General features: G+C 39.6%; 1 protein-coding gene across 1 annotated transcript in view; it reads right to left on the bottom strand.

The window, feature by feature from the left end:
- The window catches only part of LOC124254712 (transient receptor potential cation channel subfamily V member 5-like), a 98,382-nt gene that overhangs the window by 29,989 nt on the left and 54,813 nt on the right, over nt 1–13,580 (bottom strand). The window contains exons 9-11 of the mRNA XM_046688559.1: nt 12,236–12,352; nt 10,585–10,692; nt 9,411–9,562 (exon numbers count right to left, since the gene is read on the bottom strand). Of these exons, the coding sequence (XP_046544515.1) occupies nt 9,411–9,562; nt 10,585–10,692; nt 12,236–12,352 (377 nt within the window). The remainder of the gene's footprint in view (nt 1–9,410; nt 9,563–10,584; nt 10,693–12,235; nt 12,353–13,580) is intronic.

The following is a 13,580-nucleotide window of genomic DNA, read 5'->3' as shown; positions in this document are numbered from 1 at the left end:
GAGGCTTTACACAATCAAAAAAGACTTTTTTCTTAATTCACAGACTGAATTGAATGATGAGAAAATCCTTTTGATAGACTATGTGAGTGAGTGAGTTTAGTTTTACGCTGCACTCAGCAACATCCCAGCTACTAGTATATGACGGCGGTCTGTAAGTAATCGAGTCTGGACCAGACAATCCAGTGATCAACAGCATGAGCATTGATCTGCGTAATTGGGAACCGATGACATGTGGCAATCAAGTCAGCGTGCCTGACCACCCGATCCTGTTAGTCGCCTCTTACGACAAGCATGGGTTACTGAACTGTAGATAGATTAAACCAATTCATCTTTTGTGATCCTGTATATATAATAGAGTGTTTGTAAAAACATTTTTGCCCACATTGTTTGATTTACACACGTTTGTTGATGATAAAATACAAAATGATTTGTTTATATCAGAGTAGGAAACTACTGCCCACCTGAACGCCCGAGATGGGTTAATTCTCTGGAGGGCTGGCAAAAAATAAATCTTACCAGCCTGACGGTTGGGCTCATATTTATGGATGATTTACAGTTACACGTAACACATCCTTGCTACAATGGCATAATATTGATAACACTAGTTTTGAGACTATTGTTTACCTGTTTCAAAGCACTGTGATGAAACTGTTTCTTTTGTTGGGCATTTCAATAAACATGAAACTTAATATTTTGTTTTCATTATTGCTGAGCTGAAATGTGAAATTAAAGCTGGTCTGGCGATTTTTGGAAAGGGCTGTTAAGTTTTCAGAGTTACCAGTCCTGGTGTCTGGTAGAATTTTCTGTTAAGTTTCATGCACTGTTTATATGACATACAGTTTAACAATGATTGGTGTTATTTCTCGTTTTTGCGACATTTAGATTCCATTGTAAATAAATAGATCAAGATCAAAAACAATGGTCATGTTTGCTTCACTGTCGTGGCTGATAAACTTCTCACACAAAATCTATACATTAGCGACTAAATAATAACATTTCTCTGATCAATGTGATGACACATAAGGGACCGTTCATAATTTATGGCTTGGGGGGATGATGATGATTGTTATGGAGAAGCATGTACAAAATGAATTACTCCCCTTCCCCTTCCCATATTTTTTAAGCATAATTTTAAAATAAATTTATTTATAAATTGAAGTTTTGGCCATGTATGGTAGACAGTGTTTGATGTGTAAAGACCACTCCAACTTTTGGACATGTATGGTAGACAGTGTTTGATGTGTAAAGACCACTCCAAGTTTTGGCCATGTATGGTAGACAGTGTTTGATGTGTAAAGACCACTCCAAGTTTTGGCCATGTATGGTAGACAGTGTTTGATGTGTAGAGACCACTCCAAGTTTTGGCCATGTATGGTAGACAGTGGTTGATGTGTAAAGACTACTCCAAGTTTTGGCCATGTACTGTAGACAGTGTTTGATGTGTAAAGACCACTCCAAGTTTTGGCCATGTATGGTAGACAGTGTTTGATGTGTAAAGACCACTCCAACTTTTGGACATGTACGGTAGACAGTGGTTGATGTGTAAAGACCACTCCAAGTTTTGGCCATGTATGGTAGACAGTGGTTGATGTGTAAAGACTACTCCAAGTTTTGGCCATGTATGGTAGACAGTGTTTGATGTGTAAAGACCACTCCAAGTTTTGGACATGTATGGTAGACAGTGGTTGATGTGTAAAGACCACTCCAAGTTTTGGCCATGTATGGTAGACAGTGGTTGATGTGTAAAGACTACTCCAAGTTTTGGACATGTATGGTAGACAGTGGTTGATGTGTAAAGACCACTCCAAGTTTTGGACATGTATGGTAGACAGTGTTTGATGTGTAAAGACCACTTCAAGTTTTGGCCATGTACGGTAGACAGTGGTTGATGTGTAAAGACCACTCCAAGTTTTGGCCATGTATGGTAGACAGTGTTTGATGTGTAAAGACCACTCCAAGTTTTGGACATGTATGGTAGACAGTGTTTGATGTGTAAAGACCACTCCAAGTTTTGGCCATGTATGGTAGACAGTGGTTGATGTGTAAAGACTACTCCAAGTTTTGGCCATGTACTGTAGACAGTGTTTGATGTGTAAAGACCACTCCAAGTTTTGGACATGTATGGTAGACAGTGTTTGATGTGTAAAGACCACTCCAAGTTTTGGCCATGTACTGTAGACAGTGGTTGATGTGTAAAGACTACTCCAAGTTTTGGCCATGTATGGTAGACAGTGGTTGATGTGTAAAGACTACTCCAAGTTTTGGACATGTGCACGGTAGACAGTGTTTGATGTGTAAAGACCACTCCAAGTTTTGGCCATGTATGGTAGACAGTGTTTGATGTGTAAAGACCACTCCAAGTTTTGGCCATGTATGGTAGACAGTGTTTGATGTGTAAAGACCACTCCAAGTTTTGGCCATGTATGGTAGACAGTGGTTGATGTGTAAAGACTACTCCAAGTTTTGGCCATGTACTGTAGACAGTGTTTGATGTGTAAAGACCACTCCAAGTTTTGGCCATGTATGGTAGACAGTGTTTGATGTGTAAAGACCACTCCAAGTTTTGGCCATGTACTGTAGACAGTGGTTGATGTGTAAAGACTACTCCAAGTTTTGGCCATGTATGGTAGACAGTGGTTGATGTGTAAAGACTACTCCAAGTTTTGGACATGTACGGTAGACAGTGTTTGATGTGTGAAGACCACTCCAAGTTTTGGCCATGTATGGTAGACAGTGGTTGATGTGTAAAGACTACTCCAAGTTTTGGACAAGTATGGTAGACAGTGGTTGATGTGTAAAGACCACTCCAAGTTTTGGCCATGTATGGTAGACAGTGTTTGATGTGTAAAGACTACTCCAAGTTTTGGCCATGTACGGTAGACAGTGTTTGATGTGTAAAGACCACTCCAAGTTTTGGCCATGTATGGTAGACAGTGTTTGATGTGTAAAGACCACTCCAAGTTTTGGACATGTATGGTAGACAGTGGTTGATGTGTAAAGACCACTCCAAGTTTTGGACATGTATGGTAGACAGTGTTTGATGTGTAAAGACCACTCCAAGTTTTGGCCATGTACTGTAGACAGTGGTTGATGTGTAAAGACTACTCCAAGTTTTGGACATGTATGGTAGACAGTGGTTGATGTGTAAAGACCACTCCAAGTTTTGGACATGTATGGTAGACAGTGGTTGATGTGTAAAGACCACTCCAAGTTTTGGCCATGTACTGTAGACAGTGGTTGATGTGTAAAGACCACTCCAAGTTTTGGACATGTATGGTAGACAGTGGTTGATGTGTAAAGACCACTCCAAGTTTTGGACATGTACGGTAGACAGTGTTTGATGTGTAAAGACCACTCCAAGTTTTGGACATGTATGGTAGACAGTGGTTGATGTGTAAAGACCACTCCAAGTTTTGGACATGTACGGTAGACAGTGTTTGATGTTTAAAGACCACTCCAAGTTTTGGCCATGTATGGTAGACAGTGGTTGATGTGTAAAGACTACTCCAAGTTTTGGCCATGTACTGTAGACAGTGGTTGATGTGTAAAGACCACTCCAAGTTTTGGCCATGTACTGAAGACAGTGTTTGATGTGTAAAGACCACTCCAAGTTTTTTCCATGTACGGTAGACAGTGGTTGATGTGTAAAGACCACTCCAAGTTTTGGCCATGTATGGTAGACAGTGGTTGATGTGTAAAGACTACTCCAAGTTTTGGACATGTATGGTAGACAGTGGTTGATGTGTAAAGACCACTCCAAGTTTTGGACATGTATGGTAGACAGTGTTTGATGTGTAAAGACCACTTCAAGTTTTGGCCATGTACGGTAGACAGTGGTTGATGTGTAAAGACCACTCCAAGTTTTGGCCATGTATGGTAGACAGTGTTTGATGTGTAAAGACCACTCCAAGTTTTGGACATGTATGGTAGACAGTGGTTGATGTGTAAAGACCACTCCAAGTTTTGGCCATGTATGGTAGACAGTGGTTGATGTGTAAAGACCACTCCAAGTTTTGGACATGTATGGTAGACAGTGTTTGATGTGTAAAGACCACTCCAAGTTTTGGCCATGTACTGTAGACAGTGGTTGATGTGTAAAGACTACTCCAAGTTTTGGCCATGTATGGTAGACAGTGGTTGATGTGTAAAGACTACTCCAAGTTTTGGACATGTACGGTAGACAGTGTTGGATGTGTAAAGACCACTCCAAGTTTTGGCCATGTATGGTAGACAGTGTTTGATGTGTAAAGACCACTCCAAGTTTTGGCCATGTATGGTAGACAGTGTTTGATGTGTAAAGACCACTCCAAGTTTTGGCCATGTATGGTAGACAGTGGTTGATGTGTAAAGACTACTCCAAGTTTTGGCCATGTACTGTAGACAGTGTTTGATGTGTAAAGACCACTCCAAGTTTTGGCCATGTATGGTAGACAGTGTTTGATGTGTAAAGACCACTCCAAGTTTTGGCCATGTACTGTAGACAGTGGTTGATGTGTAAAGACTACTCCAAGTTTTGGCCATGTATGGTAGACAGTGGTTGATGTGTAAAGACTACTCCAAGTTTTGGACATGTACGGTAGACAGTGTTTGATGTGTGAAGACCACTCCAAGTTTTGGCCATGTATGGTAGACAGTGGTTGATGTGTAAAGACTACTCCAAGTTTTGGACAAGTATGGTAGACAGTGGTTGATGTGTAAAGACCACTCCAAGTTTTGGCCATGTATGGTAGACAGTGTTTGATGTGTAAAGACTACTCCAAGTTTTGGCCATGTACGGTAGACAGTGTTTGATGTGTAAAGACCACTCCAAGTTTTGGCCATGTATGGTAGACAGTGTTTGATGTGTAAAGACCACTCCAAGTTTTGGACATGTATGGTAGACAGTGGTTGATGTGTAAAGACCACTCCAAGTTTTGGACATGTATGGTAGACAGTGTTTGATGTGTAAAGACCACTCCAAGTTTTGGCCATGTACTGTAGACAGTGGTTGATGTGTAAAGACTACTCCAAGTTTTGGACATGTATGGTAGACAGTGGTTGATGTGTAAAGACCACTCCAAGTTTTGGACATGTATGGTAGACAGTGGTTGATGTGTAAAGACCACTCCAAGTTTTGGCCATGTACTGTAGACAGTGGTTGATGTGTAAAGACCACTCCAAGTTTTGGACATGTATGGTAGACAGTGGTTGATGTGTAAAGACCACTCCAAGTTTTGGACATGTACGGTAGACAGTGTTTGATGTGTAAAGACCACTCCAAGTTTTGGACATGTATGGTAGACAGTGGTTGATGTGTAAAGACCACTCCAAGTTTTGGACATGTACGGTAGACAGTGTTTGATGTTTAAAGACCACTCCAAGTTTTGGCCATGTATGGTAGACAGTGGTTGATGTGTAAAGACTACTCCAAGTTTTGGCCATGTACTGTAGACAGTGGTTGATGTGTAAAGACCACTCCAAGTTTTGGCCATGTACTGAAGACAGTGTTTGATGTGTAAAGACCACTCCAAGTTTTTTCCATGTACGGTAGACAGTGGTTGATGTGTAAAGACCACTCCAAGTTTTGGCCATGTATGGTAGACAGTGTTTGATGTGTAAAGATCACTCCAAGTTTTGGCCATGTACACACAGCATGTCAACGACAAAGTTTGAAAGGTTCGGTCTTACACCTCTGTTTTTGAAAATCCCATTTGAGATAACTGGTATCAAACATGTGTGAGATCAAATTCCAGGTCTATGATAGGCTACTCCATGGTGAGGACTTAAGGTCAAATTACATTCTAAGATGCTTTGGTGAAACATCAAAGGTTCCGACATTATTTTATCAGACGATAATGTGCACTTTTTGCATTACGTCACAATGTATTGGCGTCACTGCGCCGTTCTAGTCTGCCCCCTCGTAATCGTACACTTTTGCATTGCGCCACAATGTAACCGATACCACAATGCATGTCAGTTGTCATCGCCTCATACATCCTCCTACAGTAAATTACTCTGAAGCACCCCGTTTCTTGGTTTGCAGTTGCTTAACTCGGCGAAAATCACTGGAGGAAACATTACGTTTATGTTTATCGATGGATATAATGTATGAGTATGATTCACAATTAAACAGCGACACGGCAACATTCACAATATTTACATTCCCACAATGCATCCGTGGAATGCTGTGTGACTACTCAGCTTCATCTGGATGTACTGATCTTAACTTACACTGGTAGTAGAAATGCGACGTTCATATTGCCCCACACGGTTTATGTTAATCACAGATGTAATTAAAATAATTTAGAGAAGATATTTAACCAGAACGTAAACCGTCATCAAACTGTTTTTCTTGTAACGTGTGCGTCAGGTAGGGGGGCAGACGCGTCAATAGAACAGCAGGTCAGTTAGCCCTGAACGAGGATTGTTAATTTAGGTCACAGACACCGTCGCTTTTCTGTTTGTTTTCTGCCTTAGATTTATCGTCGATAAGTATTAAATTTGGCATCTTTTGCCCTGAACTATTTTAATGTTAAAGCACTCGGACGCAAGTGTGCTTTATTACACTATCCATGGTGGTAGAACAACACATCGCACTCACTGCAATAAAGAAGTTGCCTATCCATAGGACTTGGTTTTCCCAATTTGTGTTACATTGTCAATGATTGGTGCATTTAGGCAAGAGTGTGCCTCTCAACCAATGAAAGCTGATAATTGTTTTAACTAAAAATGCTGACAATGACAAGGCAAACATCAGATATGAACCGAATGACATTTGAACAATTTATATTCATCCATAAATGAACACCATAATAACCAAATTAGTCAATAATTGTTTTGTTATATCTAATTAGAGTGTAACAAATTAATCCTTGGAGTTTTTAAGATGTAAGGAATCAAATACATGGTCACAATGATGAAATAAACATATAATACACACACAGAGCAGGTATCTCAATCACGTGTGATTTCTGATTGAAAAATGAATTTTTGATTAACATGCCTGTTCTCACTTACTTATGTTCACTTAAAAGATCTTTTGTCACAAAACCAATGTGACACCTATCAAGTTTTATTTTCTAAATTGTTTTTTTTTTAAGAATTGGTTTAGACATGTTAGAAGGGGCCTTAGCCTTATCTGCCATTCTGTTAAACAACAGATGTTTGGCCGCCAGGTGTTGTGCCGGCACCTTTAAAGTTCAACTTACACTGTACAAGTTGCATTTGGCTTTCTGAGATGAAAATATGACCAAATGCCACTTTCCTTTTAGTTTCAGTTGCTTGGGAAATAACTCTAAACAAAGCTGTAACGAGTACGTGTTGAGTCAGGCTGGGTTGAGTAATGCTACCTCAGGTTCATGGAACCAAAGTGTCTACCTACAACAGGCCTAGAAAGCAGTATGTAGGATGATGTAAGCAATGAATATATATGTTATCTACAGCCTCATGAGAATATGCATTGATTTATGGTATGAAAAAGGCCCGTCCGACAGCCCAAGACAGGCTAGATTTCTGACGGACGGTCTACATTTACAGCTAGCCAGCCCAATGGTCTTTTAATTATTTTTAGAAATCATGTTCCATACATTGGTGTAATTTTCTTTGGATTGTCGGGTCAGGTTAATCCACTTTGGGCTGGTGACATTTGGAAGTTACCAGCCCTGATGTCTGGCTGGGATTTTGGCTTATTTCATACACTGATTGCTTAGATGCTAAAACTGGGTTATTCTAAGGTGTGCAAAGAAACATATAACTTTTTGTTAGACAAACGGTATCTCACACATGCTCATGCAGTAACCTCTGTTGCAGTGCTTCAAACTACACAGCCAGTATAACGGCAAATCTCCGGATGTCATTGACCACCATACAAGTCATCATAACAACATTAGGCCCTATCAGTGCTGATCCCCTGAAACAGATTAACATCAACATCATAACAACATTAGGCCCTAGCAGTGCTGATCCCCTGAAACAGATTAACATCAACATCATATCAACATTATGCCCTATCAGTGCTGATCCCCTGAAACAGATTAAGTTAACAGCATAACAACATTAGGCCCTATTGGTGCTGATCCCCTGAAACAAATTAACATCAACATCATAACAACATTAGGGCCTATCAGTGCTGATCCCCTGAAACAGATTAACATCAACAGCATAACAACATTAGGGCCTACCAGTGCTGATCCCCTGAAACAGATTAACATCAACATCATAACAACATTAGGGCCTATTAGTGCTGATCCCCTGAAACAGATTAACATCAACATCATAACAACATTAGGCCCTAGCAGTGCTGATCCCCTGAAACAGATTAACATCAACATCATAACAACATTAGGCCCTAGTAGTGCTGATCCCCTGAAACAGATTAACATCAACATCATAACAACATTAGGCCCTATCAGTGCTGATCCCCTGAAACAGATTAACATCAACTTCATATCAACATTAGGGCCTAGCAGTGCTGATCCCCTGAAACAGATTAAGTTAACAGCATAACAACATTAGGCCCTACCAGTGCTGATCCCCTGAAACAGATTAACATCAACTTCATATCAACATTAGGGCCTAGTAGTGCTGATCCCCTGAAACAGATTAACATCAACATCATAACAACATTAGGCCCTAGCAGTGCTGATCCCCTGAAACAGATTAACATCAACATCATATCAACATTAGGGCCTAGCAGTGCTGATCCCCTGAAACAGATTAACATCAACATCATAACAACATTAGGCCCTATCCCCTGCAGTGCTGATGATCCCCCTGAAACAGATTAACATCCCCCTGAAACAGATTAACATCAACATCATAACAACATTAGGCCCTAGCAGTGCTGATCCCCTGAAAGAGATTAACACAAACATGCCGCGAAACTAACCAATAATACAATGAAACACATAAAGGCGAGATAATTATGGATGTCAACATACATAAATTCTCGCCTTCATGTGCATCCCTTCTAAATGCCGTTGAAGTCTACATTGAAACATGTATATATAAAAAAACATCTGCAGTTATTTTACGCTGATTATAAGAAAAGTTATGGATCTGGACTATTTCAGGTGATTTTATTTGTGTGAGGAGTAGCCTGAACACACTCACACCAAAACTATCAATGATCCCTAACTTTTTCGGTTGAGCATGTTATTACATATACATGTAATGGGATACATGCGAAGAATGTTTCAATTATTATTGGAGGGTTGGATGGATGAATGATAACTGGAAGACCCATGGCAAGTTCACACTGACTATACACCTCCTAGAGTTATCTCCCTTATATGTGAGCCATGCAATATACCATCAGAACGCTCAAAGAAGAAACAGCTTCCATTCCACCAGAGATCTTGGTGCTGACAACCGTTTTCCACACAACATAAAGTGGTGGAGATGATTGGGCAAAATGAACAAGACAAGGTTACCTGGCGAAGAAGAGCAGGAAGAACCACGATCCCGGAATGGCTATGATGAGAAGGATGTCTTCCACTGTGTTGAGCTTCAGTATTCGGAACGGTATACACAACAGCATCAGTAGACACGATATCATGTACACCGTCTGAGCTGGAGCATGCATCTGGAACCAAACACCATCATAATCACACGTCACAATAAAAAATAGCAGCAGGTTTACTTGTTAGTCGTTAAACGTTGCACTCAGCAATATTCCAGCCTAACGGCAGTGGTCTGTAAAAATCGAGTCTGGACCAGACCATCCTGTGATCAACAGATCTACACAGTTGGGATACAATGATATGTCAACCAAGTCAGCACGCCTGATCACATGACCCCGTTAGTTGCCTCTTATGACAAGCATGGGTTGTTGAAGACCAATTCTAACCCGGATCTTCATGGATCTATGCAGCAAGACCGCACGTGCATCAAGTCACCAAGTCTTATCACCCAGTCCAATGAGTTCCCTTTCATGACGAGAACAGGTTGATGGGGACCAATTCTAACACAGGATAACATGCAAGAACAGCATGAAACTGCCCTATCATCACAGTCAGTAGGAGTGAGTGAGTCAACATTTACCATCACACAATCAGAAGGAACCATGCAGGAATAACATGAATATGCACGAATACTGCTCATTACTTCTTCATATGTCTTCGTCATATGAGCAAAATATTCTCAAGCACAACGTTAAACCCAATTTCACCTCACCTTCATATGTTTAAATTATAGCGCCTTAAGATCAAATTCATACCTTATACCATGGGATTTAACATCACATCTGTACTATAAAAATTTCTTAGAATCGCAAAAGTTAATCAAAAGATTTTGGCATCCATTCACAATTTCATTAAACAAAAAAAAAGATTTCAGATTGATCACTACTATGTAGATGAATATGCAGGTTATTCTTCATACCCGACACACCTCCAACATATTCACTGGTATTACCTTTGATTTACTATCTATTTCTAACTTGATTGTAACACTCTTCATTTGTGATTTGTATATTCCTGGAGCGGTATCTAGCTGTGGTCGGGTTACGGAAATGTTTAAACCAATAACATGCGACTGCCCTATCATCACAGTTGGAAATCACGGAAGGTCATCAATTCCAACTTGGAATCACTCGTGTTAACTTACGCAGTTCTGGATGAAAGGCTTGCATCCTTGAGAACCAATTGAAATTCCATCCACCATGATTGCACTAAAACATCCCATACACACCAGCACCTCTGCTATGTAGCGAACCTGAAACATTTCACACAGAAAACCTGTATAAAGTCCAAATGAGATTTATTTTGAAAACATATATATTCATTACATTATTATTTAAAAACAGGAAATGTCATAGCACCAAATTTAAAAGCAAGCAATTCGTTATTCACATTATACAGTTACAATTTATGATACAGGTCAACTTCCCTCAGTAGTTAACGAGATGCCCGCTCACGTGAGAAATTAGATCTTTCAGATTTCTCGCATCATAATGTGAATCCCTTGCAGTCGAAAAGTCCACACAGTCAGTTGTATAGCCACAAACATATTCAGAAGCCCATTAGAGGGTAAATGTGTTTGAATCACAATTCACAAGTACTTTTGGTTTCTGAACATTGAAAAACCTTCAAATGCATATGGGCCTAAATATTCTTTTAAATTTTCAAATAAAAAATTGACATTTTTTTTGTTCTTTATGTTTTAAATTTGTCACTGTAATTATAAACGTAAATTACTTCATGATCAATATTACTCTCAGACACGTCACATCAACACAATCTCTCTGAAAGACACCATCTGGTTTTGCTTGACAAATATTACACTAATACAAAATGTTTGCTACTAAAACTTAAATCATGCATGTATAAAAATGTATATTAATACCCTACACATGAAATAATATATCTAAAGTCTTCATTTCTTTTATTCTCAAAGTCCATGGTCAAATTTCATACAACATCATGCTCGCCAACAAACCTGCAGCATATGGTGGAAGGGAGATAATCCAATCCCACTATAAGTTCAACCTTCATGAACACATTTGTCAAATGACATGAGACAGCTATGGGTGTATCTGAATATAGCATTCAGAGTCATCCAACATGTAGTGCAGTATTGTGAGTTACATGTGACAACCGAATAGCTCCATGGCATTTCATGAGGCAAAATGTCTTTAACTGAGACTAAGATGGTTGCAAGAAGACTGAGCATGTAAAACCTGTGAGGTGAACTATGGTCTAACATCATATTTAAGATTATTTCGCTCATATGATGACGTGCATGTGTGTGTATGTGTGGTTGCTTGTACTAGTCCACACAACTGGTTTTATAGTGCTAGTTCACTGAGATACCATGCCGCAGTTAAGCATGAATACCCCACTCTGACACATTATACTGACTCCGAGCCAACCAGTCCTTGTTGTACCCATCAAAGCCAAGCGCTAGGCAGGGACCAACAAGTACCATATTTTAACGTCTTTTGGCATAACTGCTGCCAAAGTAAGGTAATGTAAAGTCTGTAAATACTGCTGATATAAACATATTCAGAGCTTATCCATCACTAATATTTTCTGCGATATATTTGTGAGTGACAACAAGACCTATCGTGAGACATCAAACTCTCTTGTGTGGTGAAAGTGTCAACTGTGACAAGCAGGTGATGTCATCTCATAATGACTCTACACCATCTGTGCTGCCTGGCCAATTTGTACAACATTTTGACAGGCAAATCAGACAGATAGATCCCTTAACAAGTAATGGCCGACGGTCGTTTGTCTCGCCAGCACGTAACACTCACAATGTCTATAGTCCCCCTGAAGCCCAGGAGCTGGCTCCCCTCTGGCCGAGTGTAGATGACGACGCTGATCAGCGCCAAGTGGAAGAATGCTATCACAAGTCGCAGGATGAACCGTCTCTGAAGATGACAAAATATTAAACAATTAATCTTACCCCAAATATCATATGACTGATGTATTGAGCAAAGAGCCATGTTGTTGGTCACAGTGACACACACTCAACAACACCACCAAGCTTCATCTATTAAAGATGGGATATTTAGGGGTCTGAATGATCAGAAACGTGTCACTATTTATTCTTGCTATGGGATCCCCCGGGTTTCCCCAGGAATGTGGAAATGGTCCGTCAGTGTTTTCGTTAGTTGAAGAATACTGTCCGAGAAGAACATACGGACATCAAAGAGTGGTAGTCAAACGGACATGTCAGCTGAAAAAAATGCATATTGTGTAACTCTAAATACCATTCAAACACCCGTGAAACTCTCACTTAAAAATATTTATGTGTAGGGGAGTTATTTCAGTTTATTACTTGTCCATGGAAGATACTGCAGTGTAATATTTTTACGGCGATATAACACTAGTGTGACCGCTAGACATATGACGTCATAATAGTTTACAGTTATGAGGTCACAAAGCTAATACCTCTGTCACAATGGTATTAGACCTTGCTTGACTCGTGGAAAGCTGAGACTCATCACACTACATAGGCAGTTTCTATCAATTATGTTGGAGAGTAATAAACAGAATACTAAAGACGCTTCTGTGTAATACCATTTTTATTAAACTCGTGAAAGATTTAGCATCAAACTTGATGTCTCTCGTTTGATACCAAATCATTAACTGGTTTAATAAAATGGTATTACAGGGAAGGTCATTTAGTATCCTCTATGTATATTGAGGTTTGGTAGTCTAGTGTAAATTAGTGTTGGGAATTGGTTGAAATCTCACAATTGATGATTGCTTCATTACCAACGAACAATCATCGAAAGAAATTGGTTAGCGTCATTTTTCAGATCTTCCTATCCAGGTTGTTATTGCAGATATGTATAACATGATGCAACTTGCTACTTTAAAGTGATGACTAATATATCATGAACATAAACTTCCCGGAGTCTTTAAGAAATATTCAGTCATGGTTTTTCAGTTAGTGAAGTGAGTTTTCTAAGAAATAAACACGTTTTCAGGCCCTGACAACTTCAACGATATGTTCCATTGTCAAGTGTTTCAAAGACTAAAACAGTTGTTCCAAAATCGTTTATGTTCGATTATGAGAAAATGTGATTGATTGCTTGGTCGTTTGGTCACTGCGACCAATCTTTGATTATTTAAATTAATCAGAACACCACT

Source organism: Haliotis rubra, unplaced genomic scaffold (genome assembly GCF_003918875.1).
Source record: "Haliotis rubra isolate DU_JTF1 unplaced genomic scaffold, ASM391887v1 Scf58, whole genome shotgun sequence".
Taxonomy (NCBI): domain Eukaryota; kingdom Metazoa; phylum Mollusca; class Gastropoda; order Lepetellida; family Haliotidae; genus Haliotis; species Haliotis rubra.
The sequence above is the reverse complement of the archived record's forward strand: the minus strand, read 5'-3'. Positions and strand labels throughout refer to the sequence as shown.